Source organism: Pithys albifrons, chromosome Z (assembly GCF_047495875.1).
Source record: "Pithys albifrons albifrons isolate INPA30051 chromosome Z, PitAlb_v1, whole genome shotgun sequence".
NCBI lineage: Eukaryota > Metazoa > Chordata > Aves > Passeriformes > Thamnophilidae > Pithys > Pithys albifrons.
In genome coordinates, this window is record NC_092497.1 from 55,828,635 (window position 1) to 55,852,132 (window position 23,498).

General features: G+C 44.0%; 1 protein-coding gene across 1 annotated transcript; it reads right to left on the bottom strand.

The window, feature by feature from the left end:
- Nucleotides 1-4,238: 4,238 nt before the first annotated feature.
- TMEM38B (transmembrane protein 38B) lies at nt 4,239-22,320 on the bottom strand. Its single transcript, XM_071580776.1, has 6 exons — nt 22,155-22,320; nt 14,600-14,756; nt 11,302-11,486; nt 9,728-9,815; nt 6,965-7,082; nt 4,239-5,102 (listed from the first exon to the last, which is right to left on the bottom strand). The coding sequence occupies exons 1-6, from the start codon at nt 22,258-22,260 to the stop codon at nt 4,896-4,898; spliced, it is 861 nt and encodes a 286-aa protein (XP_071436877.1). The 5' UTR covers nt 22,261-22,320; the 3' UTR covers nt 4,239-4,895.
- Nucleotides 22,321-23,498: the final 1,178 nt, after the last annotated feature.

Consider the following 23,498-nt stretch of genomic DNA (forward strand, 5'->3'; position numbering starts at 1 on the left):
TGAATAAACTTTTTTTCATGGAATCAAAGAATCATAGAATAGTTTGGGTTGGGAAGGGACCTTTGAGAGTCATCTACTCCAACTTCCCTGCAATAAGCAGGAACATCTTCGACTAGATGAGATTATTCAGTGCCCCATCCAGCCTGACCTTGAATGTTTCCAGGGATGGGGCATCCACCACCTCTCTAGGCAACCTGTTTCAGTGTTTCACCACCCTCATCATAAAGAATATCTGCTTTATCTATTGTCAGTTTCAACCCAATTTTATTCTACTTCTGAACTGCAGATAAATCCCACTTGCAGATCAGTGTGCAATAGGCTGTTCTTGCCTGGGAATATTAATTTATTTCTCTGTCATATTGCTATCTGTTCCTTGCTGAACAATTTCACACATTTCACAAAAAGCATCTGATTGCCTAATGGAGCAGTTTTATCAGAACAAATGCAAATTACTATTTACAACACACTTTTGATTCTCATCCAGATGTCAAATGCTGTTTATTGCTACTCATTGCAAGACTTCACTTAGACCTTAGAAATGAGGACTCACCTTATCAATTAAGAGCATTTGTTCTGAGTAAGGCTTGCACTCACTGTCTAGATTGTTGGAAGATGTTAGATTTCAGCACTGCCCTTATGCTGAGCAGATTCAGATCTTTGGAATTCTTGAACAACTGTGTCTTGCTTAATAATATACTGAAGAATCAAGTTGCAGATGATGGCACTGTCTGTATATCCTCCTATCTCCACTTTTTCCCAACAAATTGGAGTAAAAACAGAAGAGGAAAACAAATAGAATTGATAATCTTGAGAAAGTTTGGTTGTGTTCCTGAAGCACACCTTAGGGTATTTCTTTTTACAGAAAGCTGTGCTTAACATGAATTACTCAGAGCAGCAATTGCATTGATCAGGAATAGCCCTCCCAGCCCAAGAACTGAGCTGATAAAGCAACTTCTGAAAGGCACAAGGCAGCTACTTCTAATTTTACCAGTCTAATGACAAAATTAGATACAGCCAACTAGTTCATGTGTGTTATTGTGCTGAATCTGACACAGTTTACCAGAATAGTTATAAGAAATTCTTACTGCAATTCTCATGCAGAGAAGTTTACCAGAGAGAGAGAACTGTCAGCACAAAATCTAGGAAGGAATTGTTTATTTAAGGCATCCTGGACAGATTACATTAAAGTCTTCTACAAAAATCAAGTTAAACCCTGAGCAACTGGTTTATCTTTTTTGCATTATAAAATGTAATTCTCAAAACATTTGCATGTAAATATTCAGTATGAAGTTCTTTTGAGCACCCCTCTTTCAGAAGCCCATGAGATCTTTAAAACACAACTGTTTGTTTTCATGATGCTTTTAACAGGAATTCTTTCAGTGTAACTTGTTTCTGTCTCACAACAAAATACATTTTTAGTGAGGTATTACTTTTGAGGTGTTCAGTCCAGAAAAACAATTTTTTTTATTTTTAATATCGTCTTCAATAAAATGAATACAAAACATATTGTTTTCCTTCAAATTGTAAACTTTTAAAGAATTAGTGTAAGCACATTTTCACATTTATTCGGGCTAAGAGCAGCCAGTTATCAGGTAGAATTTTACATCTATGCAACATGGTTCCTTCCATACCACCATCCAATTCTGTATGGTTTGTGTGAGCTGGTACACACAATGACAACACTTCAAAAAACCATCCACACATTTTAAAACCATGGACAGGCATGGTGTTGTTTAACACCTAGTTAACTAGTTAACTGGTAACATCAAATTAATCCCCACATCCACGATATCAAGCTACAAAAATCAAACACCAAGTGAATTCTCCAAGCATTTATAGCTGTGCACTGAGTTTCAGTGTAAAATGGAAGCAACATGATCCTTACTTTGACAAAAGAGTTCATGAGGTTTTTGTTTTAATTCTTCAGTGTTAAAGAAAATGGTAATTTTATCTTTCAACGTACACCACATTTGCTATAAAGTTTGATTTCAAACTGAGTTCAATGGTTTTGGTCACTACTATTGAAATTGACTAGACAGGTACAAGGAATTTCTTTGGTGCTCTTTTCTTTTTTCTTCTCTAAGCACAGCACTGGTGACAGCTTTTCTAAATTTAGATATGTACCTGGAACTAGAACTTTGTCTTTTCAAATCAGATCTCCCTCCACACTGTTCTTGGCACCTCTGCACAGATTAACCTGTCCTCTCTTGCTGAAGAATGCTCCTCAAAGCAGTACCCCCTGAAGACAAATAATCAGATCTTGTAAAAATAATTCATTCTAAAAATTGGCACATCAATTTAAGATTCCTCTGAAAAGATTATATTCTTATGCAATGTAACATCTCTAGAATGTCAGAGCTCTCAGTTATGAAGTGTATCCCCTAGAACTGCTTCACATCATGAGCAGGAGAGAATGCAACAAGCAGAAAGCAGCAAGATTTCAGGAAATGCTAACAAATGTCCATGCGTCTGACATTACAGAATGGTTTAGATTGGAAAGGACCTTAAAGATCATCAAGTCAAGCCAAGCCCAACACTAAACCATGTCCTCAAGTGCCACATGGCTTTTAAACACCTCCAGGGATGGTGACTCCACTGCTTCCATAGGCAGCCTGTTCCTGTGTTTGACAACCCTTTCAGTGAATGCATTTTTCCCAATACCCAGCCTAAATCTCACCTGATACAACTTGAGGCTGTTTCCTCTTGTCACTTGTTCCCTGGGAGCAGAGCCCGACCCTCACTCCTGTCAGGGATTGCAATAAGGTCTCCCCTGAGCCTCCTTTTCTCCAGGCTAAGCCCCCCCAGCTCCCTCAGCTGCTCCTGGTGTTCCAGACCCTTCCCAGCTCCATTCCCTTCCCTGGATATCCTCCAGCCCCTCAAAGTCTTCCTTGTCAAGAGGGACCCAAAACTGCCCCCAGGATTTGAGGTGTGGCCCCAGCAGTGCCCAACACAGTGGGATGGTCACTGCCCTCATCCTGCTGCCACTCTGTGGCTGGTACTGGCCAGGGGCCATTGGCCTTCTTGGCCACCTGGGCACACCTGGACTCATGTTCAGCTGCTGCCAACCAGCACCTCCAGGTCCTTTCCTGCTGTGCAACTTTCCAGCCCCTTTTCCCCCAGCTTGGAGCACTGCTGGGGGTTGTTGTGACTCAAGTGCAGGACCTGACACTTCCCCTTGTTGTTCCTCACACAATTGGCCTCATCCCATCAATCCAGCCTGTCCAGATCCCTCTGCAGAGCATTCCTGCCCTGCAGCAGATCAACACTCCTGCCCAGCTTGGTGTCACCAGCAAACAGACTGAGGGTGCCTTGATATCATCCCAGCTGTCAATAAAGGAGTTAAACAGGAGTGGCCCCAACTCTCAGTCCTGGTGCACACCCTGGTGAGCAACCCCAGCGGGATGTCACTCCATTCCCCACCACTCTCTGGGCCATCCAGGCAGTTTTTACCCAGTGAACAGGGCACTCATCCAAACCACGAGCAGCCAGTTTTTCCAGGACAATGTTGTGGGGAAATGTGTTAAAGGCTTTAGTAAAGTCCAGGGAGACACTTCCACAGCCTTTCCCTCATACACTAAGCAGGTCACCTTTTCATAGAAGATCAGGCTGGTCAAGCAGGACCTGCCTTTCCTAAACCCAGGCTGGCTGGGCCTGATTACCCTCGTTGTCCTGTACATGTTCCAAGGTGGCACTAAAGATTGCTCCATAACATTCCCCAGCACCAAGGTCAGGCTGACAGTCTTGTAGTTCCCAAGATCCTCCTTCCAACCATTCCTGTAGTTGTGTGTCACATTTGCTACCTTCCAGTCCTGGGACCTCCCCAGTTTGCCAGAACTGCTGGTGAATGACAGAAACTGGCTCAGTGAGCATTTCCACCAGCTCCCTCAGTAGTCTTGGGTGAATCCCATCCAAATCCATGGACTTGTGAGTGTCTAAGTGGTCTAGCAGGTCACTAACAATTTCCTTGTGGATTATGGGCGTTTCATTCTGCTCCCTATCCCTGTCTTCCAGCTCAGGGTGCTGAGTAAATAAGGTAAAAGCACTTTCCAGAATTTTGTATAAGAAAGTTTGTCTTTGAAAGGAGAAACATGCATATGCTTGGACAAAATGCAGGCAGAGATTTCTAGTCCCAGGTGAAGTGAAGGTAACTACAAATCACATGCAAATCCCCAATGTAACATGAAAAACACCTGCATATCAAATGCCAGCAAAAAAAAGCGTCAGAGTAAGCCAACAACAAAAGTATCAAAATTTTTCTATTTCCTAACTGTAAAGATTTTTCAAAGTGCCAGGTAATTTACTCTCATTTTAAAAAACAGAAAAATATTGAAAAATACTTACGTAACTAAATGCAGAAAATCTAGACCAGTGCAATTTGAATTACAACAATAATTCAGGTATTTTTCTAGTTAAAGGCATTAGTGTGGTACATTTTTATGGTTTTACACAGTGCAATGTGATTAAGCCTTACTCAGATGATGACTTTCTTACTTGGGATGTGCTACAGTGAACACTTGACAGTGCAAATCATTATTATGCAACTAAAACATAAGAACTGGGGGATAGGAAGAGGTGAAACAAGTGATATATTGGAAAAAATAACAAATATGATTGTCACATTTTTTAACTACCCTTTTAGCATGTGAGCACTTGAAGTTATCACAAATACAAAAATTAATAAACTTATAATCACTATAAAAAACTAGTTTTAACTTACAAATCCAACCTGTGCATTCAGACACGTGAACAGAAGCTTACACAACATATTCCAAAGACAAACCACAACACAGTTCTTTTCCCTCCTCACACTCATTTCCTTAAAGAAACTCCTCAGCCAACCTATTCTGGAGTACAAACATATTCAGTGGTCATGGCCATCGTGGATTTTAAGTCACTTATTCTGTTTTCTTGGCTTGTCTTTTCTTAAGACCATCATGGTGCTGCTCAGAGGGCCGGTCACAGACTGAAGAGCCGTTGGAAGAGGCAGCACCTTCACCCTTCACTTTGGAAGGTGCCCTTCGCAATCCAAAAAGCAGGTGGCCTAATGCAGCCTCAAGGGGAGCAAGTGGAGAAGTTGCACTTCTTGTCAACATCATTTTTACCTACGAAGAACAAGGATCAAGTTACAATAAAAGTTGTAATGTCTTCACAGCGGTCGTAAGCAATTTCAAAGCTGACTGGATTGTATGGCATTTCCAGCTTCCTACACAAGCATGAGACCATACCACCAAGAACACAGACATGTTCATTTTAGCTTGAGTTGATCAAAGAATGCGTTTCTTTCTGACCAACACTCTTCACACGGCTCTGAAGGAGGCCCAGAGAGAAGCTGGAAAGGGACTCTGTTAGCAACAGTAGTGACAGGACAAGGGGGAATGAGTAGAAATTGAAAGAGATGAAATTTAGGCTGGATATAAGGAAGAAATTCTTTACTGTGAGGGTGGTCAGACACTGGAACAGGGTGGTTGTGGATGGCAACCCTGGCAGTGTTTAAAGGTTGGATTAGACCTTTAGCCACATGGTCCAGTGGAAGGTGTTCCTGATCATAGTAGAGGGAGTTGGGAGTAGATTATCTTTAAGGTCCCTTCCAGCTCTTAACATTCTATGATTCCATGTGCTATACACAAACAACATGCATAAAAATCTTTCTATGTAAGATTAATTGTGATAGTTTAACTATCACAATAATAAAACCATCCTGAGAGAAAACCACATGTAATGACATACAACTAAGGTGAAGAGCAACTTTTATGTGTAAGCTTTGTGCCTTGTTCACTGAAAAACTGTAAGCAGAGTGGCTTGCATTTGAACTGGAAGAATGGAATGTGTAAGCACCTAAATGTGTATGCACAACCAGCCTTTAATCAGAATTCCAGACAGCCATACTTGCTCCATAAAGTTTAGAGGTATAGGTGGACATTCCTTAGGACACATAACTTGGAATCAGGATAGAAAAACTATTTTATAGATCCAGGTACTGAACAAGTTTATATTGCAACAGTTTCTACAGTTTTCAGAGACATGACGAGTTTCTAAAAGACACTATTACAGGACTATGCCAGACCCACAACTGTTGCTTTATTAGTTAAGTGGGTGCTCAAGTTCCTGATTGTCAGTGAGACCCATCAGTGAAAGGATTTATCACTTCAGTGTACCCTGACAGGCAGCTCCTGAAGACAGCTGTGATTTCTCAGTTCCATAATAACATTCCTTTCCTTGTCCATTCCCAGCATTCCCAGTTCAACAGTGCCTTTATTGGTTTAGGTGGTGAATCATGAACATCAGCTTGAAGTCTCAGCTACCTAAAATAGTGTCTTAGAATTAAACTTGACAGCTACTTCACAGAACAGAGACTGGAAACTGCCACTTTCAAGCAGCCTCTGGTCTGTTCAACAGCAGCTCTGAAGCTCTTAAAATTACCAGATTTCTGCTAACAGAGACTATGTTTCCTTACTAGCTCAATCCTGAAGACAAGGCATCATCTTGGAAACAAACAAGACTGGAGGGACTGAAGAATTCAACAGGGAAGTAGTGTCTGTTTTATTATAAAGGCAGATACATCTACTTCAGAGTGGTTTTCATATGCTTTCTCTTTCCACCTGAACACTTATTTTGCAAACATTTTAAGTCAGATGAGAGTCTAGTTGGCTTGTTTGCAAACCCACAGGCACATGCAGAAGACAGAGAACAGAAGAGTTTCTTTCTCTAAGCTTTGTTTAAGGTTATGAACAAAAAAGCCTGGAATATCAAATGCTGGGTGCCAAAATTCCTGACTTTTTTCTTTTTTTCTGACTCCATACATTGAGCAGTATCAATAACAGAATAAGTCTCCTGTGCTTCTCGTATAGAGAACACAAGTTTATGACTTGAGTAAGACTTGGCCTTCCCACCCAGAAGCACGTATTCTAATAATTAAATAAAATATTCCCTGCTATTCAGTTACTTGCAACACTCAAATTCTTACCTTGAAGATGACAAGAAAGATAGTGTACAAAAACACAAGGTTGTGTCTTGCTATAGGCAAGCACTGGCTGTGTTGAAGGGTGAAAAGAACTGCTCCTATCAAAGTAACCTTCACAGGGCTGGAAATCAAACAAATAATATTAATTTCTCTTCGCAACAAAAGCTGACACGGCCTGGAAAACAGTAAATGTTCTTAGTGTGCAAAAGAATTTTTTCTGAATAAAACTAACAGAAACTTGTGGTAACAGGGGTAAGGTCCTAAACCTAGATGTAAATAAATTAAGACTTTCATTTTATATACTATGACTACGCTTTCTGTCCATAATATGGACAAGCATCAAGTTCAGGACTACACACACCCAGCAAACTTTGATGGGACAAACTGACAGGAAGCTCAACATGAGCCAACAGTGTGCCCAAGTGGCCAGCAATCCAATGGGATCCTGGTCTGGATCAAAACTAGCGTGGCCAGCAGGCCCAGGGCAGTGACCCTTCCCCTGGACTCTGCCCTGGGGAGGCCACACCTTGAGTGTTGTGTTCAGTTCTGGGCCCCTCAGTTCAGGAAAGAGATTGAGGGGCTGGAGTGGGGCCAGAGAAGAGCAACGAGGCTGGTGAAGGGACTGGAGCACAAGTGCTGTGGGGAGAGGCTGAGGGAGCTGGGGGTGTTTAGCCTGGAGAAGAGGAGGCTCAGAGGTGACCTCAGCACTGTCTGGAACTCCCTGAAGGGAAGTTCTGGCCAGGTGGGGGTTGGTCTCTTCTCCCAGGCACTCAGCAATAGGACAAGGGGGCACAATGGGCTCAAGCTCTGCCAGAGGAAATTGGAGATCAGAAAAAACTTCTTTCCAGAGAGAGTGCTCAGGCCTTGGAATGGCCTGCCCAGAGAGGGGATGGATTCCCCATCCCTGGAGGTTTTTAACCTGAGATTGGCCATGGCACTGAGTGCCATGATCTGGGAAAGGGACTGGAGTTGGACCAAGGGTTGGACTTGATGGTCTTTTCCAACCCAATCCATGCTATGATTCTGTGAAATCCTTCTCAAACCAATGTTTCTATTCACACTCTGTATGTCAGCTTGCTTCCCTTCTTCCTCTCCCAACAAATCTTACTGAAGAGTTAAATCACAAAGCTCACACTACTCAGACGAGACTCAAAACTGGGTTCCTGTAGTATACTCTAGGAATTAGTTACTCCAAGGAGTTGCTTAAGGTGTTGGAAGTGTAACATAGTCCAGGTCTTGGTCCACTGCAACACTCCAGCAGCTGCAGGGTTGTAGTCAGCTTAAACCTGACTTAAGCCAGGCTGGTGTTAAGCGGGTTTTGCCAACACAGCTGTGCTGGCTGGACACATGGAAAGATTTCCATCTACTACAGATCCTGGTTGTGATGGTAAATCCCTTGCTAGGTATGCAGCCAGAAAACAAGAGAACTTTGGTCAGTTCTAGCCTTCTGAAGAGGGACCAGTAATACAGTGGCAGAAGAATTCTGATCATTTATTAGTCTGCAACTACACGTGACGTGTGCAGGTGACATTCCTGTTATTACAGAGCATCTGGTGTAGACACATTCTCTGCTGTCTTCCAGTAACTCAGAGATTTACTACACCAAATTCCTGATCAGAAAGTGTGAAAAACAACTTTGTGTGTGATGTTTGATCTGTTTAACCATGTAAACTTAGCTCAGTTTAACATTATGAAGATTTATACATAAACCAAAATTTTTAAAATCTTTTTTGAGTTACTCTAAGCCGTATTCACTGTGGAGGAGGAGAAAATAAGCAAGTGATGGCAGTCAGTAAGCAGCGCTCTGGTGTTGCACCTGTAAGGACAGTGTTATCTGGGGTTACAGTGTTATTGTTGACAGTGACCTCTTCCTGCTGGAAGTTTCCTTTCAAGACTGCCACTTAGCCACTGACAGAGAGAGAAATTCTAAACTCCTGGAATTTAAAAAAAAAGCCAACAATCTCGCACAATCCACAAAAAGTTGAAATATCGTCAAAGAGAAGGCTACAAATATCACTTCTGTTTTTTTATGCCTAAGAGTGGCTGCAGAAAAGCAAGATAACTTCAAAAAAAAATTTTAGAGACCTGAGAGTAACATAGGAAAGATGAAAAGAATTTTAGGAAATCATCACAGTTACCATATCTTGACTTACAATAGTAGCTTGTGGCTTTCTAGCCTGTTTCAATTCTGATTTTACAGAGCCATGTAATATTCCCATTCTTTGCTTCTGCAAAAGAAGTAACACTTCCTATCTTGCAGGACATTTTTGCTGTATTGACTAACCAGTTTGCACCTTCTCAAACAATTAAGATCTATGGAGGAAAATAGCACTGGCAGCAAAAGAAGGAGTGACAATATTCAAAGGAAGCCTTTTTAGTGATGCTCAGAACATACACCAAAAGTGCAGACTTCACTTGTACACTTCTGGTACCACTGTCCTCTGATTTTGGAAAGTGGACTACATCCATGTAGGACAAACTGAGTCAATACTGCCTTCCAGCAGCTCCCCACTGGCTCAATACAGCTTTCTGGCAAGGAATTTTTGCTGACTCATCTTTCCCATTTGCTGTTCTTGTGATGTGAACATAAAATGATTAAAACATCTGCTAAAAGTACCAAACATCATCTTTCATAGGAGCCACACCAACACAATGAGAGCACACACATTCTACTGCTTTTTTTGAGACCTCAACCACTAAAAGTGAGTGTCAATACAAGGAGGTAACAAAACAACATGTCACAGGTTTTTTTTAAAACCAACTTACTAGGACATCTTCAGTAGTTCATTTGTTTCAGGTTTCCACACTCCTCTCACCAGCTGCTCAAAGTTGGAAATTAGGCCACCACCAGCTCCTGAAATGGCAGAGATTTACAATAAGCCTGCACTGACAGCTACCACTACTGTGCAATCTGTTATTGCTGCCAGCAAAACTCACGATACCAGGTGCTAAATGTGGCACCCAAAGCCCAGACTTAAAAAGACTAATCCAACCTTTTATACGGCCCACATGAAACCTCAGAGGTTTAGCTACTTAGCGAGGACCTCAGATTTACCTTTAAGTGATAACATCTGAATGGTGGTATTCAGCACCACAAATGCCTGAACTGCCAAGGTTAGATCTCTAGGGATTTATATCATTGCATTCATTGTGTCATCAGAAGTACAGGGAATGTCTCTCTAAACTATGAGGACCATCTGTGAGGAGAGTGGGCATGTGTTTTTACATTAAAGGAACACAAGTCATAAGGAGGTGTCAGACACTGTGGCCCATGAGACTGACTTGTGTTGTAAGCTGGGAACAAAATATGTCAGGTCGTCACATTAACACACGTTGCTTCCCACAGGACAACAGAACCAAGCACAGACAAGACCTGCACAACCACTTCCAGAAGTGATTCTAATGGTGTGACTGTGAATGGAGCTGCTAGGAAGGCAGCTTCCAGAGTTTTGCTCTGAACAGCAGACAGGCAAGAAGGTTTATTCCTGTGTTTAAAACTGGGTAATAGTTACAACCCAAAACCCTATGACAACCAGTTCTCTACTTCAGCCACATGCAGACACAGCTCTGACAAAATAATGCTGTCATTGAAGGCCTGGAGCGGGCCAGAGAAGAGCAATGAGGCTGGAGAAGGGACTGGAGCACAAGTGCTGTGAGGAGAGGCTGAAGGAGCTGGGGGTGTTTAGCCTGGAGAAGATGAGGCTCAGAGGTGACCTGAGGGGAAGTTCTGGCCAGGTGGGGGTTGGTCTCTTCTCCCAGGCACTCAGCAATAGGACAAGGGGGGACGATGGGCTCAAGCTCTGCCAGGGGAAATTGAAGTTGGAGAGCAGAAAAAAATTCTTTCCAGAGAGAGTGCTCAGGCCTTGGAATGGGCTGCCCAGAAAGGGGGTGGATTCCCCATCCCTGGAGGTTTTTAAATGGAGATTGGCCGTGGCACTGAGTGCCATGATCTGGTGAAGGGACTGGAGTTGGACCAAGGGTTGGACTTGATGATCTTGGTGGTCTTTTCCAACCCAATCCATTCCATGATTCTGTGATTCTAAAGTTTAGCAACAGCTACACAGAAGTCTACTTCTTTATTGCCATCAACGGCCCATGTTACAAGTCCTCGTAAGACCTGAAGGGGTAAGACAAACTTCCCTCAAAGTCATTCAATGTCACACTTAATCCAGACAGAAAAATTGCTGCACAGGCTTTTTCCTTGAGGGGATAACAGATGCATCAGGACTCTCACATCCAGCACAGCAAGGATGGTGCTGCAGTTAATGCTGACAGGCTGGACATTTAAAGACCACTCCATAAAATCACAACCCATCAGAAGGAGATGTGATGCACGTTACCTCTGGCCCAGCCCACAGCCACCATGACAAGCCAGGCATCTTTGAAGTGACTGTCTGCATGTGCAACGCCAGCTGTTATCTTCCAAGTCCTAGTCACTTCCTTCATTCCTGCAACCAGAAGACGAAGAGGCAGAAAGGAAAAGCACCGGCAGAAAAGGTCTTGTGGGCAGTAAAACACAAGATACCTGAAAATCACGAGAAAACCCATTAGCAACATTTTTGCTAAGGAACTGCCTTTCATTAATCTTTAAAGATATTTTTGGAATATGGCCTTTAATGCATAACTCACAGTCTTGTGGTACACACTGGGACAAATCTGAAAAGCTTCTGAGCACTCTTGAGCTCCTGCACAAAAATCAAACATCATCTTACTGCCACATTGTCCCAGAGAAGAATCTATGAAAGTACCTGAGAACCAGCTTTAAATTTTACCAGCTACTCTACAGCTTGCATGTCATATTTTTATAATTCAAATTATTAAATTGGTGTCTTGACTGACTTCCTGTTGTTTATTTTGTGAGTTATTTTTTTATTTGGTTGGAGTTTGGGGTTTTTTATTTGGGAGGAGGGGGTATGTTTGTTGGGGGGTTTTGGTTTGGTTGGTTTGGTTGGTTTTGGGCGGTTGGGGGGTTTTTGTAGTTTGTTTGGCTTTTTGCTTCTTTTTTTAAGTAGGATTACAACAGGGTGGTAAATTAAAGTTGACTCTCTGCTTTCATACTGCAGGTACATGGAATTATGTAACCTCAGCAAGAATGCCTCCACTAGTTAGTGTCATGCCAGATGAAATGCACAGCTATTTTCAAACACATTTAACATTTTAATACTCACTGATTCCAACTTTTCCAGTTTGCCAGCTACAAGTACATTTCTTTATTCAAAGCACTGAAAGCACAGTACTCAGAATTTAACAATACCTTTGATCAACTCCAAATTTAACAGTCATCTTTGCTTTCAGAACAAAGTGAAGATGGCTAACAATGGAATCCTAAGATGACAGTATATTTTAAAACATTAGACTGTGTGTTGTTTCATTGCATCCCTTCAATGATAAACAAAATCCAGCTCTTGCAGAGATACTAAAAAACCCAAACAATCTACATGTTTAAGGTATCTTAAGTAGATTATTTCAGCACAGGAATAAGAGAATAATAATTAAGTAAAAGCAGAGTTAGTTCAAACTTGGTTGTAATAATGCCAAGGTCATGGGTTCAATCCCCTGTGTGGGTCATTGACTGAGGAGTTGGACTCAATGATCCTTGTGGGTCCCTTCCAACTCAGAATAGTCTGTGATTCTGTGATTCCAGAGAAAGTATTAAAAAAGGGCAAGGATACTTTTTAATTTTCTAAAAAAATAAAAAGACACTGTCCCTTTCCTTGAAGCTTTTGAGCTCAGTCCTGTCTACCAAGACTTGCTAAGGCCTTTCCTTTCCCTTTTTCTCCCACTATAAAGTCAGATGCCTTGTATGTAACCAAACTTGTGCTGATAGGAAGCCAAAGACACACACACACAGTATTTATTTTAGAGGCTACTGCAAACAAGCATTTAAGCCATCTACTCAACAGACAGCCCTCACCAGAGTTAATTCGTCCCTTGCAGAAGGTGGGTTGAGGACCCTGAAGCACCAGTGCCAGACTGGAGCTGGCACAGCAGTCCCACGACAGCACTTTTGCCTGTAACCTCTGCCAACAGCAGGTGCCGCTGTCCTACAGACTATATAGGAGCATTTCTCCAGTGTAGCACAACCCCCCTCATTTTCCAGGTCTTGGGGAATTCCATTTCGCGTGACCCGGGACTGAGAATTGAGGTCACTCCACTCACGAAGGGAGAACTTTGTAAAACGAGAAGCTTAGAAGGTTTTGTAACACTCACAGCTCCTCATTAAAACCTCGTTTTATTTGTGCACAGCAAATCACGTTTGACCACGTTAAGCTTAACACAAATCATGTTCTCTTCAACTGTACTCCCAACTCACATCCCTAGTTAAGCAATGTCTGCCCACATTAAATTAATATAAACCATAGGCAGATTCTGTAAGTTTTTTTAATAATGCACTAATTATTGCACATTTTTCATTTCACCCCTTTGTCTACTAAATAAAATCCATCATCTTCCATTGCAACACGAAGACCAGACAACTAATATAACATACAAAGACAGAAACACTTGCTTTCATTTTAATTAATTTCCAACTATAAAACCTAAGGGATTATTAGGAACTGAAGGATTTTAAGCAGATCAGAATCTTTCTAAGGTAGGAATTGAACTTTTTAAATTCAAAACCCCACTGCTGCTTGTAATTTTTGTAAGTGTGAGGTTTTCTTCCAAGATCACTTTCTGGAACAAATTATGTTCACTGGAAGGCCACATTTATATGAAAATAAGTCCAGTGCTTTTTTGGAATTCCGAAACAGGCCAAATTGCCACACACCTGGTTTCCCATTCAGCTCAATACTGTCTTCCACTGCAACACCCACCCTTTTGGGAAGGGATAAAACATAGAAAAAAGTCATATCTGGTGGCAGAAACTAAAAGAGAGGAAAGGTCTGTCTTGGATCTGCAGTTACAGAAAAGTCCAGAATTTTTACATCAGGTTCTGGTCTTCAAGAGATACTTTTGAAAAACTAGACTGTGTTTATGTCCAGAAAACCAGCAACTGAAGCTCACTTTATTATAAAATTATGTTTTCAGCTGTTTGACCAGGAAAGCTATAAAAAGTCTAAGGCAAGTCTAGTCCTGAAGGGAAGTTCTGGCCAGGTGGGGGTTGGTCTCTTCTCCCAGGCACTCAGCAATAGGACAAGGGGGCACGATGGGCTCAAGCTCTGCCAGGGGAAATTGAAGTTGGAGAGCAGAAAAAAATTCTTTCCAGAGAGAGTAATCAGGCATTGGCATGGGCTGCCCAGAAAGGGGGTGGATTCCCCATCCCTGGAGGTTTTTAACCTGAGCTTGGCCATGGCGCTGAGTGCCATGATCTGGTAAAGGGACTGGAGTTGGACCAAGGGTTGGACTTGATGATCTCGGAGGTCTTTTCCAAACCAATCCATTCTATGATTCTGTGATTCCAGTCGATCAATAGAGCACTTTGTTATAAAACAGCCCAAAAGAGGTGCTCTCTTACAAGCATTCTATTCCCACAGAACAGGATCCCACTGTTTTGCTGCAGTGAGTCTGGATGAAGAGACAGCATCCAGATGCATAATATTTTTAAGTTAATGGAGCCTTGATGGTACAGTGTCAGCTTACAACATGTGTCTCCATCAGAACCAGTTTTACTCCTCTGACTCATGTGTGAGTGCTCACCAGACTGAAGATGCCAGTAGAATATTCGTGCCCTTGGCCAGAAATGCCATTGGAGGCTCTGCAAGCATCAGGGAAGACAAAACTGAACCACCAAAACAATAAAGCATAGCACTAAACCAGCAGGCAAATGGACTTCGGACTGACACCTCCACAGCTCCTGTGAAAAGATGGATAAATGGTAATTAACATTTGAGAATCACATCATGTTTTCAAAGCCAGTATCTTTCAAACTATTCCATCCAACATTGTTCCTTTAGGCAATGAAAGATCCTCCAGCAATCTGGAGGAATTTGGAGGAGTTCTGGAGGAGTTTTCACAGGAAAACTCTTCAGAAATACAAAATTCAGAGTACCTTGGCTTTAACATTTGCTACCTAAACAGAAGAGAAAGACTGACAATGTGCTCTCTGAACATCTTTTGTGCATTGGTTTGTTATAACTGTTTGGCTACCACAAAAAAAAAGCTTTCAGAGCATGGATGAGAGGTCTCATTGTTAACAGCCTGGCATAGATATACACTTGCTTTCAAATTTATATAAAAAACACAGAGGTGGCTTTGCTGAACTCGACAGGATTGGTAACATTCTGAGGGTTATTCTGCAAATTCCATTCCTGCTTTTGAGTGTTCCAAGAATTCAGGGTCACTGCTTTTCTTTTTCCTCATCATGCCTTGCTGTGACTGCTGATGAAAACGAAAACAGTATCCAAAACAATTATTAAACAGTTTCACCTTCACCCCTGAAGAGAGAAAACACGTTTACCTGGAGCCATAATAATAAATTTAAGTTTCCCTTGTTATTAAAAGGTTGACAGTTTGGTTTATCCTGTTATCTTCCAAATAAATTATCCCTTTTTAATTGCAACCAGAGTATGCCAAAACAGAATTGAAAATTAAAAGATTATGCTGGAGGTAATGGGAAGCACTAACCAGTTTCAGGGGGAAACAACACTTTATCAAAGACAAAAATATCCTCAAGTACTTGTTTTGACTATTTTCTTCCTCTTCAAAAGTCCAGTGTTAAAGATTCCCCTTTACACGGGTGCTGAGCTCTGTTTGTCTGAGTGACTTTCCACAGTCCAAAGTTCACAAAAGCACCAGTGTTTGCCCCAAAATGACACCTGACATCTGTTCCTAATTCAGAGGAGAAGCTTTGGGGTTTTCAGGCATTTCTGGGGGAAAAGAACCTTCTTACCCCAGATGAGGAGCTCAAACATACAGAAGAGAATACAGCACTCTCAATGCAATTCATTTAACATATCAACAAGATTATTCCAGTTTTAGTGCTGCCACAGATATCATGAATTGCAGCACAATCTAAATTCATATGCAATGTATAAAAACAAGCATATTACATATTACATATTAGATGAGGGGATTGAGTCCATCATCAGTAAATTTGCTGATGACACCAAGCTGGGAGGGAGTGTCAACCTGCTGGAAGGCAGGGGGGCTCTGCAGAGGGATCTGGATAGACTTGAGAGATGGGCTGATTCCAATGGGCTGAAGTTCAATAAGGCCAAGTGCAGGTCCTGCCCTTTGGCCACACCAAACCCCTGCAGCACTCCAGGCTGGGCACAGAGTGGCTGGAGAGCAGCCAGGCAGAAAGGGACCTGGGGGGAGTGAAGGACAGGAAGCTCAACAGGAGCCAACAGTGTGCCCAGGTGGCCAAGAAGGCCAATGGGATCCTGGCCTGGATCAAAACTAGCGCGGCCAGCAGGCCCAGGGCAGTGACCCTTCCCCTGGACTCTGCCTTGGGGAGGCCACACCTTGAGTGTTGTGTTCAGTTCTGGGCCCCTCAGTTCAGGAAAGAGATTGAGGGGCTGGAGCGGGGCCAGAGAAGAGCAACGAGGCTGGAGAAGGGACTGGAGCACAAGTGCTGTGGGGAGAGGCAGAGGGAGCTGGGGGTGTTTAGCCTGGAGAAGAGGAGGCTCAGAGGTGACCTCAGCACTGTCTGGAACTCCCTGAAGGGAAGTCTCTGGGGGTTGGTCTCTTCTCCCAGGCACTCAGCAATAGGACAAGGGGGCACAATGGGCTCAAGCTCTGCCAGGGGAAATTGGAGAGCAGAAAAAACTTCTTTGCAGAGAGAGTGCTCAGGCATTGGAATGGGCTGCCCAGAGAGGGGGTGGATTCCCCATCCCTGGAGGTTTTTAACCTGAGATTGGCCGTGGCACTGAGTGCCATGATCTGGTAAAGGGACTGGAGTTGGACCAAGGGATGGACTTGATCTCGGAGGTCTTTTCCAACCCAATCCATTCCATAATTCTGTGATTACAGAATATCTGAATGTAAAATAACATCTGCTATATCTGTAACTATTTTGTTATTTATTTTTCATACTGGAATACCTGGTGCTCCAAGTCAGTTATGCTCAGCTTTGTTATTGCATATGACCAGTCCTCCAAAATAGATATCAATTCTGTTCATGTCCATAAAGATTAAAACAAGATATAATTCTGAATTCTGCTAATGTTACTTAAGAGTAAAAGTGAAAATATAAAGTGGGTCATTACCCCCAGATCTCATGTAACTGAAAGTAGGGCTCTTTTCACCAAGATATTTCAAAAGGGTAAGACACTTGCAAAATATTAATGCCTTGTCCTTATATATTGAGATTTCCTCAACCAATCACTCAATCTCTTATTTATTTATTAAATCAATCAAATATATATATGTGTGTGGAAAGAGAGAAAGGAAGGAAAGGGAAGGAAAGAAAGAGAGAAAGAGAAAAAAGAGGGAGGGAAGAAAGGGAGGGAAGGAAGGGACGGAAGAAGGGAAGGAGGGAGGGAGGGAGGGAGGGAGGGAGGGAGGGAGGGAGGGAGGGAGGGAGGAAGGGAGGAAGGGAGGAAGGGAGGAAGGGAGGAAGGGAGGAAGGAAGGAAGGAAGGAAGGAAGGAAGGAAGGAAGGAAGGAAGGAAGGAAGGAAGGAAGGAAGGAAGGAAGGAAGGAAGGAAGGAAGGAAGGAAGGAAGGAAGGAAGGAAGGAAGGAAGGAAGGAAGGAAGGAAGGAAGGAAGGAAGGAAGGAAGGAAGGAAGGAAGGAAGGAAGGAAGGAAGGAAGGAAGGAAGGAAGGAAGGAAGGAAGGAAGGAAGGAAGGAAGGAAGGAAGGAAGGAAGGAGGGAGGGAGGGAGGGAGGGAGGGAGGGAGGGAGGGAGGGAGGGAGGGAGGGAGGGAGGAAGGGAGGAAGGGAGGAAGGGAGGAAGGGAGGAAGGGAGGAAGGGAGGAAGGGAGGAAGGGAGGAAGAAAGAGAGAAAGAGAGAAAGAAAGAGAGAAAGAAAGAAAGAAAGAAAGAAAGAAAGAAAGAAAGAAAGAAAGAAAGAAAGAAAGAAAGAAAGAAAGAAAGAAAGAAAGAAAGAAAGAAAGAAAGAAAGAAAGAAAGAAAGAAAGAAGAAAAGAAAGAAAAGAAAGTTAAATAAGTAAATAAAAAAATTGCTGACAACCATTTCATTCAGAAAAACAAACAAACACACAAAGTGTTGACATACACTGGTCCCAAAGAACTACAGTAGCTTCACATGTAGCTGTTCTTGTTTGATGGCACAACTATATTAATATACCATGACAGGACCCAAATTCTTGTTCTTGCAATGACAAGAAAATACCACAGAAAAAAAGTATGAATGAAATATCAGAGTTGTTTTAAAATTAACTCGGTATCTGTTCTCTTTTCAAATCCCTCCCCCTGCCTTTCAGCAATCCCCACTCCTCCACTCTTCCCCACAACCAGCAGCAAGTGGTTTACAGTTCAGAGGACACAAATAGGAATTGCTACTATTATTACCAGGTTGTCCTCTATGAATAAGCTCCACAACAAAGCAGGTAAATTTCTTCATTTTACAAGAGACTGGAAACTCTCCTGGACTTCAAGATTTTTCTGTTGGCCAATATGAGAATTTTCTTGGTTCAAGTGTCAGTATTTAATAATTCATACCTGCTTTCTAACACAGAATATTCCCAACACAGGAGGCAATGAGGCAAAAAATGCTGGCACTCATTTAAAGATTATCATAGCACTGCTACCTAAATCATTGCTGGGGTGTAACTTTTCAGAAGACAAACTCAGTTTTAAGTAGGTCACATGTTTTTAAACAAGTGGTCATTTATATTTGTCCTCTGATGCATCCTGTAAAACTAATGAGGCATCAGACAACCACGCAATGGTTGATCTGCCAGAAGGCCGTGAGTCCTGCAAAGAAAGTAAAAATACTTTAGAAAGTAAAAACAAGGTTTCAAAACACAGGGACTATTTTTGAATAGAGTTATAAACACTGTTTCCAGACAACAGTAACAAAAAAAAGGAACTCGTGCCAGATAACTATTTCTGTCAATAGTTTAAGATCTGCTTTAACCTCTCCAGCATGTTCTAAAGAGGAAATCAGCAATAAATACCACAAACACATCTAGAGAGCAAACCAGGAGGATTTTTACAAGTGTTTCTAGTGCCCCACTCAGCTACACATAATAACAGTAACTAAAATAAAGCTGTTACAGAGTCAGACTTAATTTAGCAAAAACTACGCCAAAAAAAATTGGTTTTCCTCAAGTCACCTGAAACACATCACAGAAAAATGGCCAGAACAGACACAGCACATTCCTTCCAAATATGAGACACCCTCAACCATCGAGACCTCTTGCTGCCCCTCCATCCCAAACAAAGAAAACTCAGTTCCACAATGGACCAGAGTTACAAACTAGAAACTCCTGAGCCATCCCAAATATACCAGCCATGAACTCTTATTTTAAAGCATGTGGAAAGCAACACATTGGTTGTCACTGCTGTAGTTTGACAGTGATCACAAGTGAGCAAGAAAACCTAGTTAGGAGGACTGGAAAGGTTCCAGTTGGTGTCCACCCATCCATGGTTACAAATGCCCACACTGAGCCTGATTTTAAGCCGTGGGGGTGGGTTGGTATTTTAATGAGACAGTAATCTGGGATAAAATAAATGTGGCTGTAACTTGATCACAATACTTCTTACATCACCAGGCACTTAAGGCTGCCCTGTTATTTCCCTGTCAAATATAGCTACTGTTGTCAGTTTCCAAAAAGAACATACAGTAATGCCTAGAGAGCACTAATCCAACCTAATATATCCCTCTTGAGTATTCCATAAGGACTGCTATTAAAGTTCTGGTTTAACACAGTTCAAACAACTTGAAAATGAGAAACAGACCAGCACAGAGACACCTGGATTGCAGTTATTAATTCAAAGTATTAGAAAATAATACTCAAAAGTTCTCAACTATACAGCTATTAAGCTGATGATCAAAAAGAAAAAATTACTAGTATGGATCTGCCCACTTCTGACAGCAACTCTACTGCTCCTAAGTGCTGTCCCACTAAAAATAGGCTGATCCCAAGTGGAGAAATCCCTCATCCTGGTCTTTAGGTGTGTCTATTCGAGAGGAAAGTTTAAAAGTAGTGCATGATAATTGTCTATTCAAGAGGAAAGTTTAAAAGTAGTGCATGATAATCTCATGGAAGTCCCTTTTCAAATGGAACAGATACATTATGCAATGCCATGGGGCAGCACCCATGATTTTAGGACTAGTAACAAATTTTGGGGAAGATTCTAGAATACATAAGCATTTTATATCAGTCTTCACAGTCTGCTAAGTGCATTTCCGCAGCAGGAAGTCAAAATTCACCTCAACACATTTAGGAAGGGGCTAAACAAGCTCTCACTAAACAAATAGTGCAGAGTTTAGAAATCTGAGGGAAGCAAAAGGTCCCAAATTTGCGCTATAATCCCAAAAGCCTGCTTAGTTTCCTATGGAGTTGTATCTGGGATACAAAGTTACTGCAGCTCCAAAGCCACACTGCAAAGAGCTTAATTCCAAACTTGGAAACAAGGATAGTCTTGGCATTTGTGACAGCAAAACAACAGGCTTGGGGCTGACAGCAACAGGTTTTTCAGGAGGGAGCACATCACTACGAGCACTCACAAAAAATCCTGCTACCCAGAGTGAAAATCTTCCCTAAATTCACTTTAAAATAAAAAAGTGAAAAGCCACAGCACAGGACCTGCCCATGAGATTTCCAAGACATGTTTCTCAGCAAGCAGAATTGCCTTTACACCTTTCTGCACACACCAGGTGTGTGAGGGAAAGAAGATACAAATTGAGTACCTCTTCAGTGCAATTCCGAACACAGAGAGTTCCACGTGCTGAGGTTTATGAGTCCTCCACATGCATAAACCTTAATTTCATAGAATCATAGAATAGAATCAATCATAGAATGGATTGGGTTGGAAAAGACCTCCGAGATCATCAAGTCCAACCCTTGGTCCAACTCCAGTCCCTTTACCAGATCATGGCACTCAGTGCCACGGCCAATCTCCATTTAAAAACCTCCAGGGATGGGGAATCCACCCCCTTTCTGGGCAGCCCATTCCAAGGCCTGAGCACTCTCTCTGGAAAGAATTTTATTCTGCTCTCCAACTTCAATTTCCCCTGGCAGAGCTTGAGCCCAACCCCCACCTGGTCAGAACTTCCCTTCAGGCAGTTCTAGACAGTGATGGGGTCACTGTCCGGCCTCTTTTTAAACTACTGAGACTCTCGACACCTTAAAAAGATTTCCAACAAATTCCTGGCTGATCCCTCTAAGCCCTGGGGAGCCTCAAGAGCAGGGCCGGGTGCCCGAGAGCCCCGAGCCGCACACGGGACAGCGATCCCACCGAGCCACGAACTAAGGGGAGGGGAAGGGGATGGCGAGGGACACACGGACAGAGCGGGGAGGACAGGGGGACACACGGACAGAGGTGGCAGGACAGGGGGGACACACGAACAGAGGTGGCAGGACAGACAGACACGCGGGGCACAGGGGGAACGGGGATGGTGAGAGACACACGGACAGAGGTGGCAGGACAGGGGGACACACGGACAGAGGTGGCAGGACAGGGGGACACACGGACAGCGGTGGCAGGACAAGCGGACACACGGACAGAGGTGGCAGGACAGGCAGACACGCAGGGGGACACACGGACAGAGGTGGCAGGACAGGGGGACACACGGACAGCGGTGGCAGGACAGGGGGACACGGGGGGGACACACGGACAGAGGTGGCAGGACAGGGGGACACGGGGGGGACACACGGACAGCGGTGGGAGGACAAGCGGACACGCCGGGGGACAGACGGACAGAGGTGGCAGGAGAGGGGGACACACGGACAGAGGTGGCAGGACAGGCGGACACGGGGGGGGGACACGGACAGAGGTGGCAGGACGGGGGACACACAGACAGAGGTGGCAGGACAAGCGGACACACGGACAGAGGTGGTAGGACAGGCGGACACGTGGGGGACACACGGACAGAGGTGGCAGGACAGGGGGACACACGGACAGCGGTGGCAGGACAGGCGGACATGGGGGAGACACACGGACAGAGGTGGCAGGACAGGGGAACACACGGACAGCGGTGGCAGGACAGGCGGACACGCCGGGGGACACACGGACAGAGGTGGCAGGACAGGCGGACACACGGATAGAAGCGGCAGGACAGGCGGACACGCCGGGGATCGCGGGGCGGGTCGGGCGAGGGGAACGCGGCCCGGAGCTCTCACCGCGCTGCTCCTTCAGCGCCAGGACTGAAGCCACATAGTGCGCCAGGTCGAAGAAAGGGAACATGGACAGGCGGGAGAAGCGCAGCGGGACCTGCCACAGCTCCATGTCCCAGCGGGAGACCCGGGAAGCGGGAAGGGAGGCACGAACAGCCGCAGGAAGAAAAGGCTTGGCCGCTCCCGGCCGCCGTCAGCGCCGGGGCGGGGCGGGACAGGCGCCTCGGGCCGGCCCACCCACAGCACAGCCCGACCCCTTCCAGCACAGAGCGAGCTGCTCGGGGATTTATTTGCTGGTTTTTTAATTGTCGACTCTGTCCTGGGCTTTGTTGGATGTGTTTTTATTGCCGAAGTGCCGGTGCTCTCGCCGCGGGGGCAGCCTGAGGTGTGTTGTGGGACACGGAGCATCCCCTGGCACGGCCCGTGCTCGCAGCTTTCCTGCTGTTTTGGCCTCGCTTGGAGCACCTGTGGAGCTCATCAGGAGTGTTTTGGACTGTGCAGGGTGTGCTGAGGGTTATCTGCGAGCTGCCGAGGGCATTAAAGCATCAGAGTTTAGCAGAAACCCTTTTAACACAACCAGGCACTCAGCAATAGGACAAGGGAGCACGATGGGCTCAAGCTCTGCCAGGGGAAATTGAAGTTGGAGAGCAGAAAAAAATTCTTTCCAGAGAGAGTGCTCAGGCCTTGGAATGGGCTGCCCAGAGAGGGGGTGGATTCCCCATCCCTGGAGGTTTTTGAGGTGAGATTGACCATGGCACTGAGTGCCATGATCTGGTAAAGGGACTGGAGTTGGACCAAGGGTTGGACTTGATGATCTTAGAGGTCTTTTCCAATCCAATCCATCCTGATTCTATGATTTCCAGGGCCTGTGCCACCTTTGCCTTCCCACAGCAGGTCTGTGTCCAGCTCTGCATAAACCCACAGCCCTGGTTTCCTCCTGAGCTCCCCAAGGTACTCCCAACTCCTGACACGAGAAAAAGGGCTTGAAACTTTAACTGAGATGATGCTGGTACCCAGCTCTGCTAAGTACTGTGTGAACCTTTGTTAGATTGTTCTGTCCTCCTGACTAAATAGATGATGTTCATAGAATCACAGAATTATGGAATGGATTGGGTTGGAAAAGACCTCCGAGATCATCAAGTCCAACCCTTGGTCCAACTCCAGTCCCTTTACCAGATCATGGCACTCAGTGCCACGGCCAATCTCAGGTTAAAAACCTCCAGGGATGGGGAATCCACCCCCTCTCTGGGCAGGCCGTTCCAAGGCCTGAGCACTCTGCAAAGAAGTTTTTTCTGATCTCCAACTTCAATTTCCCCTGGCAGAGCTTGAGCCCATTGTGCCCCCTTGTCC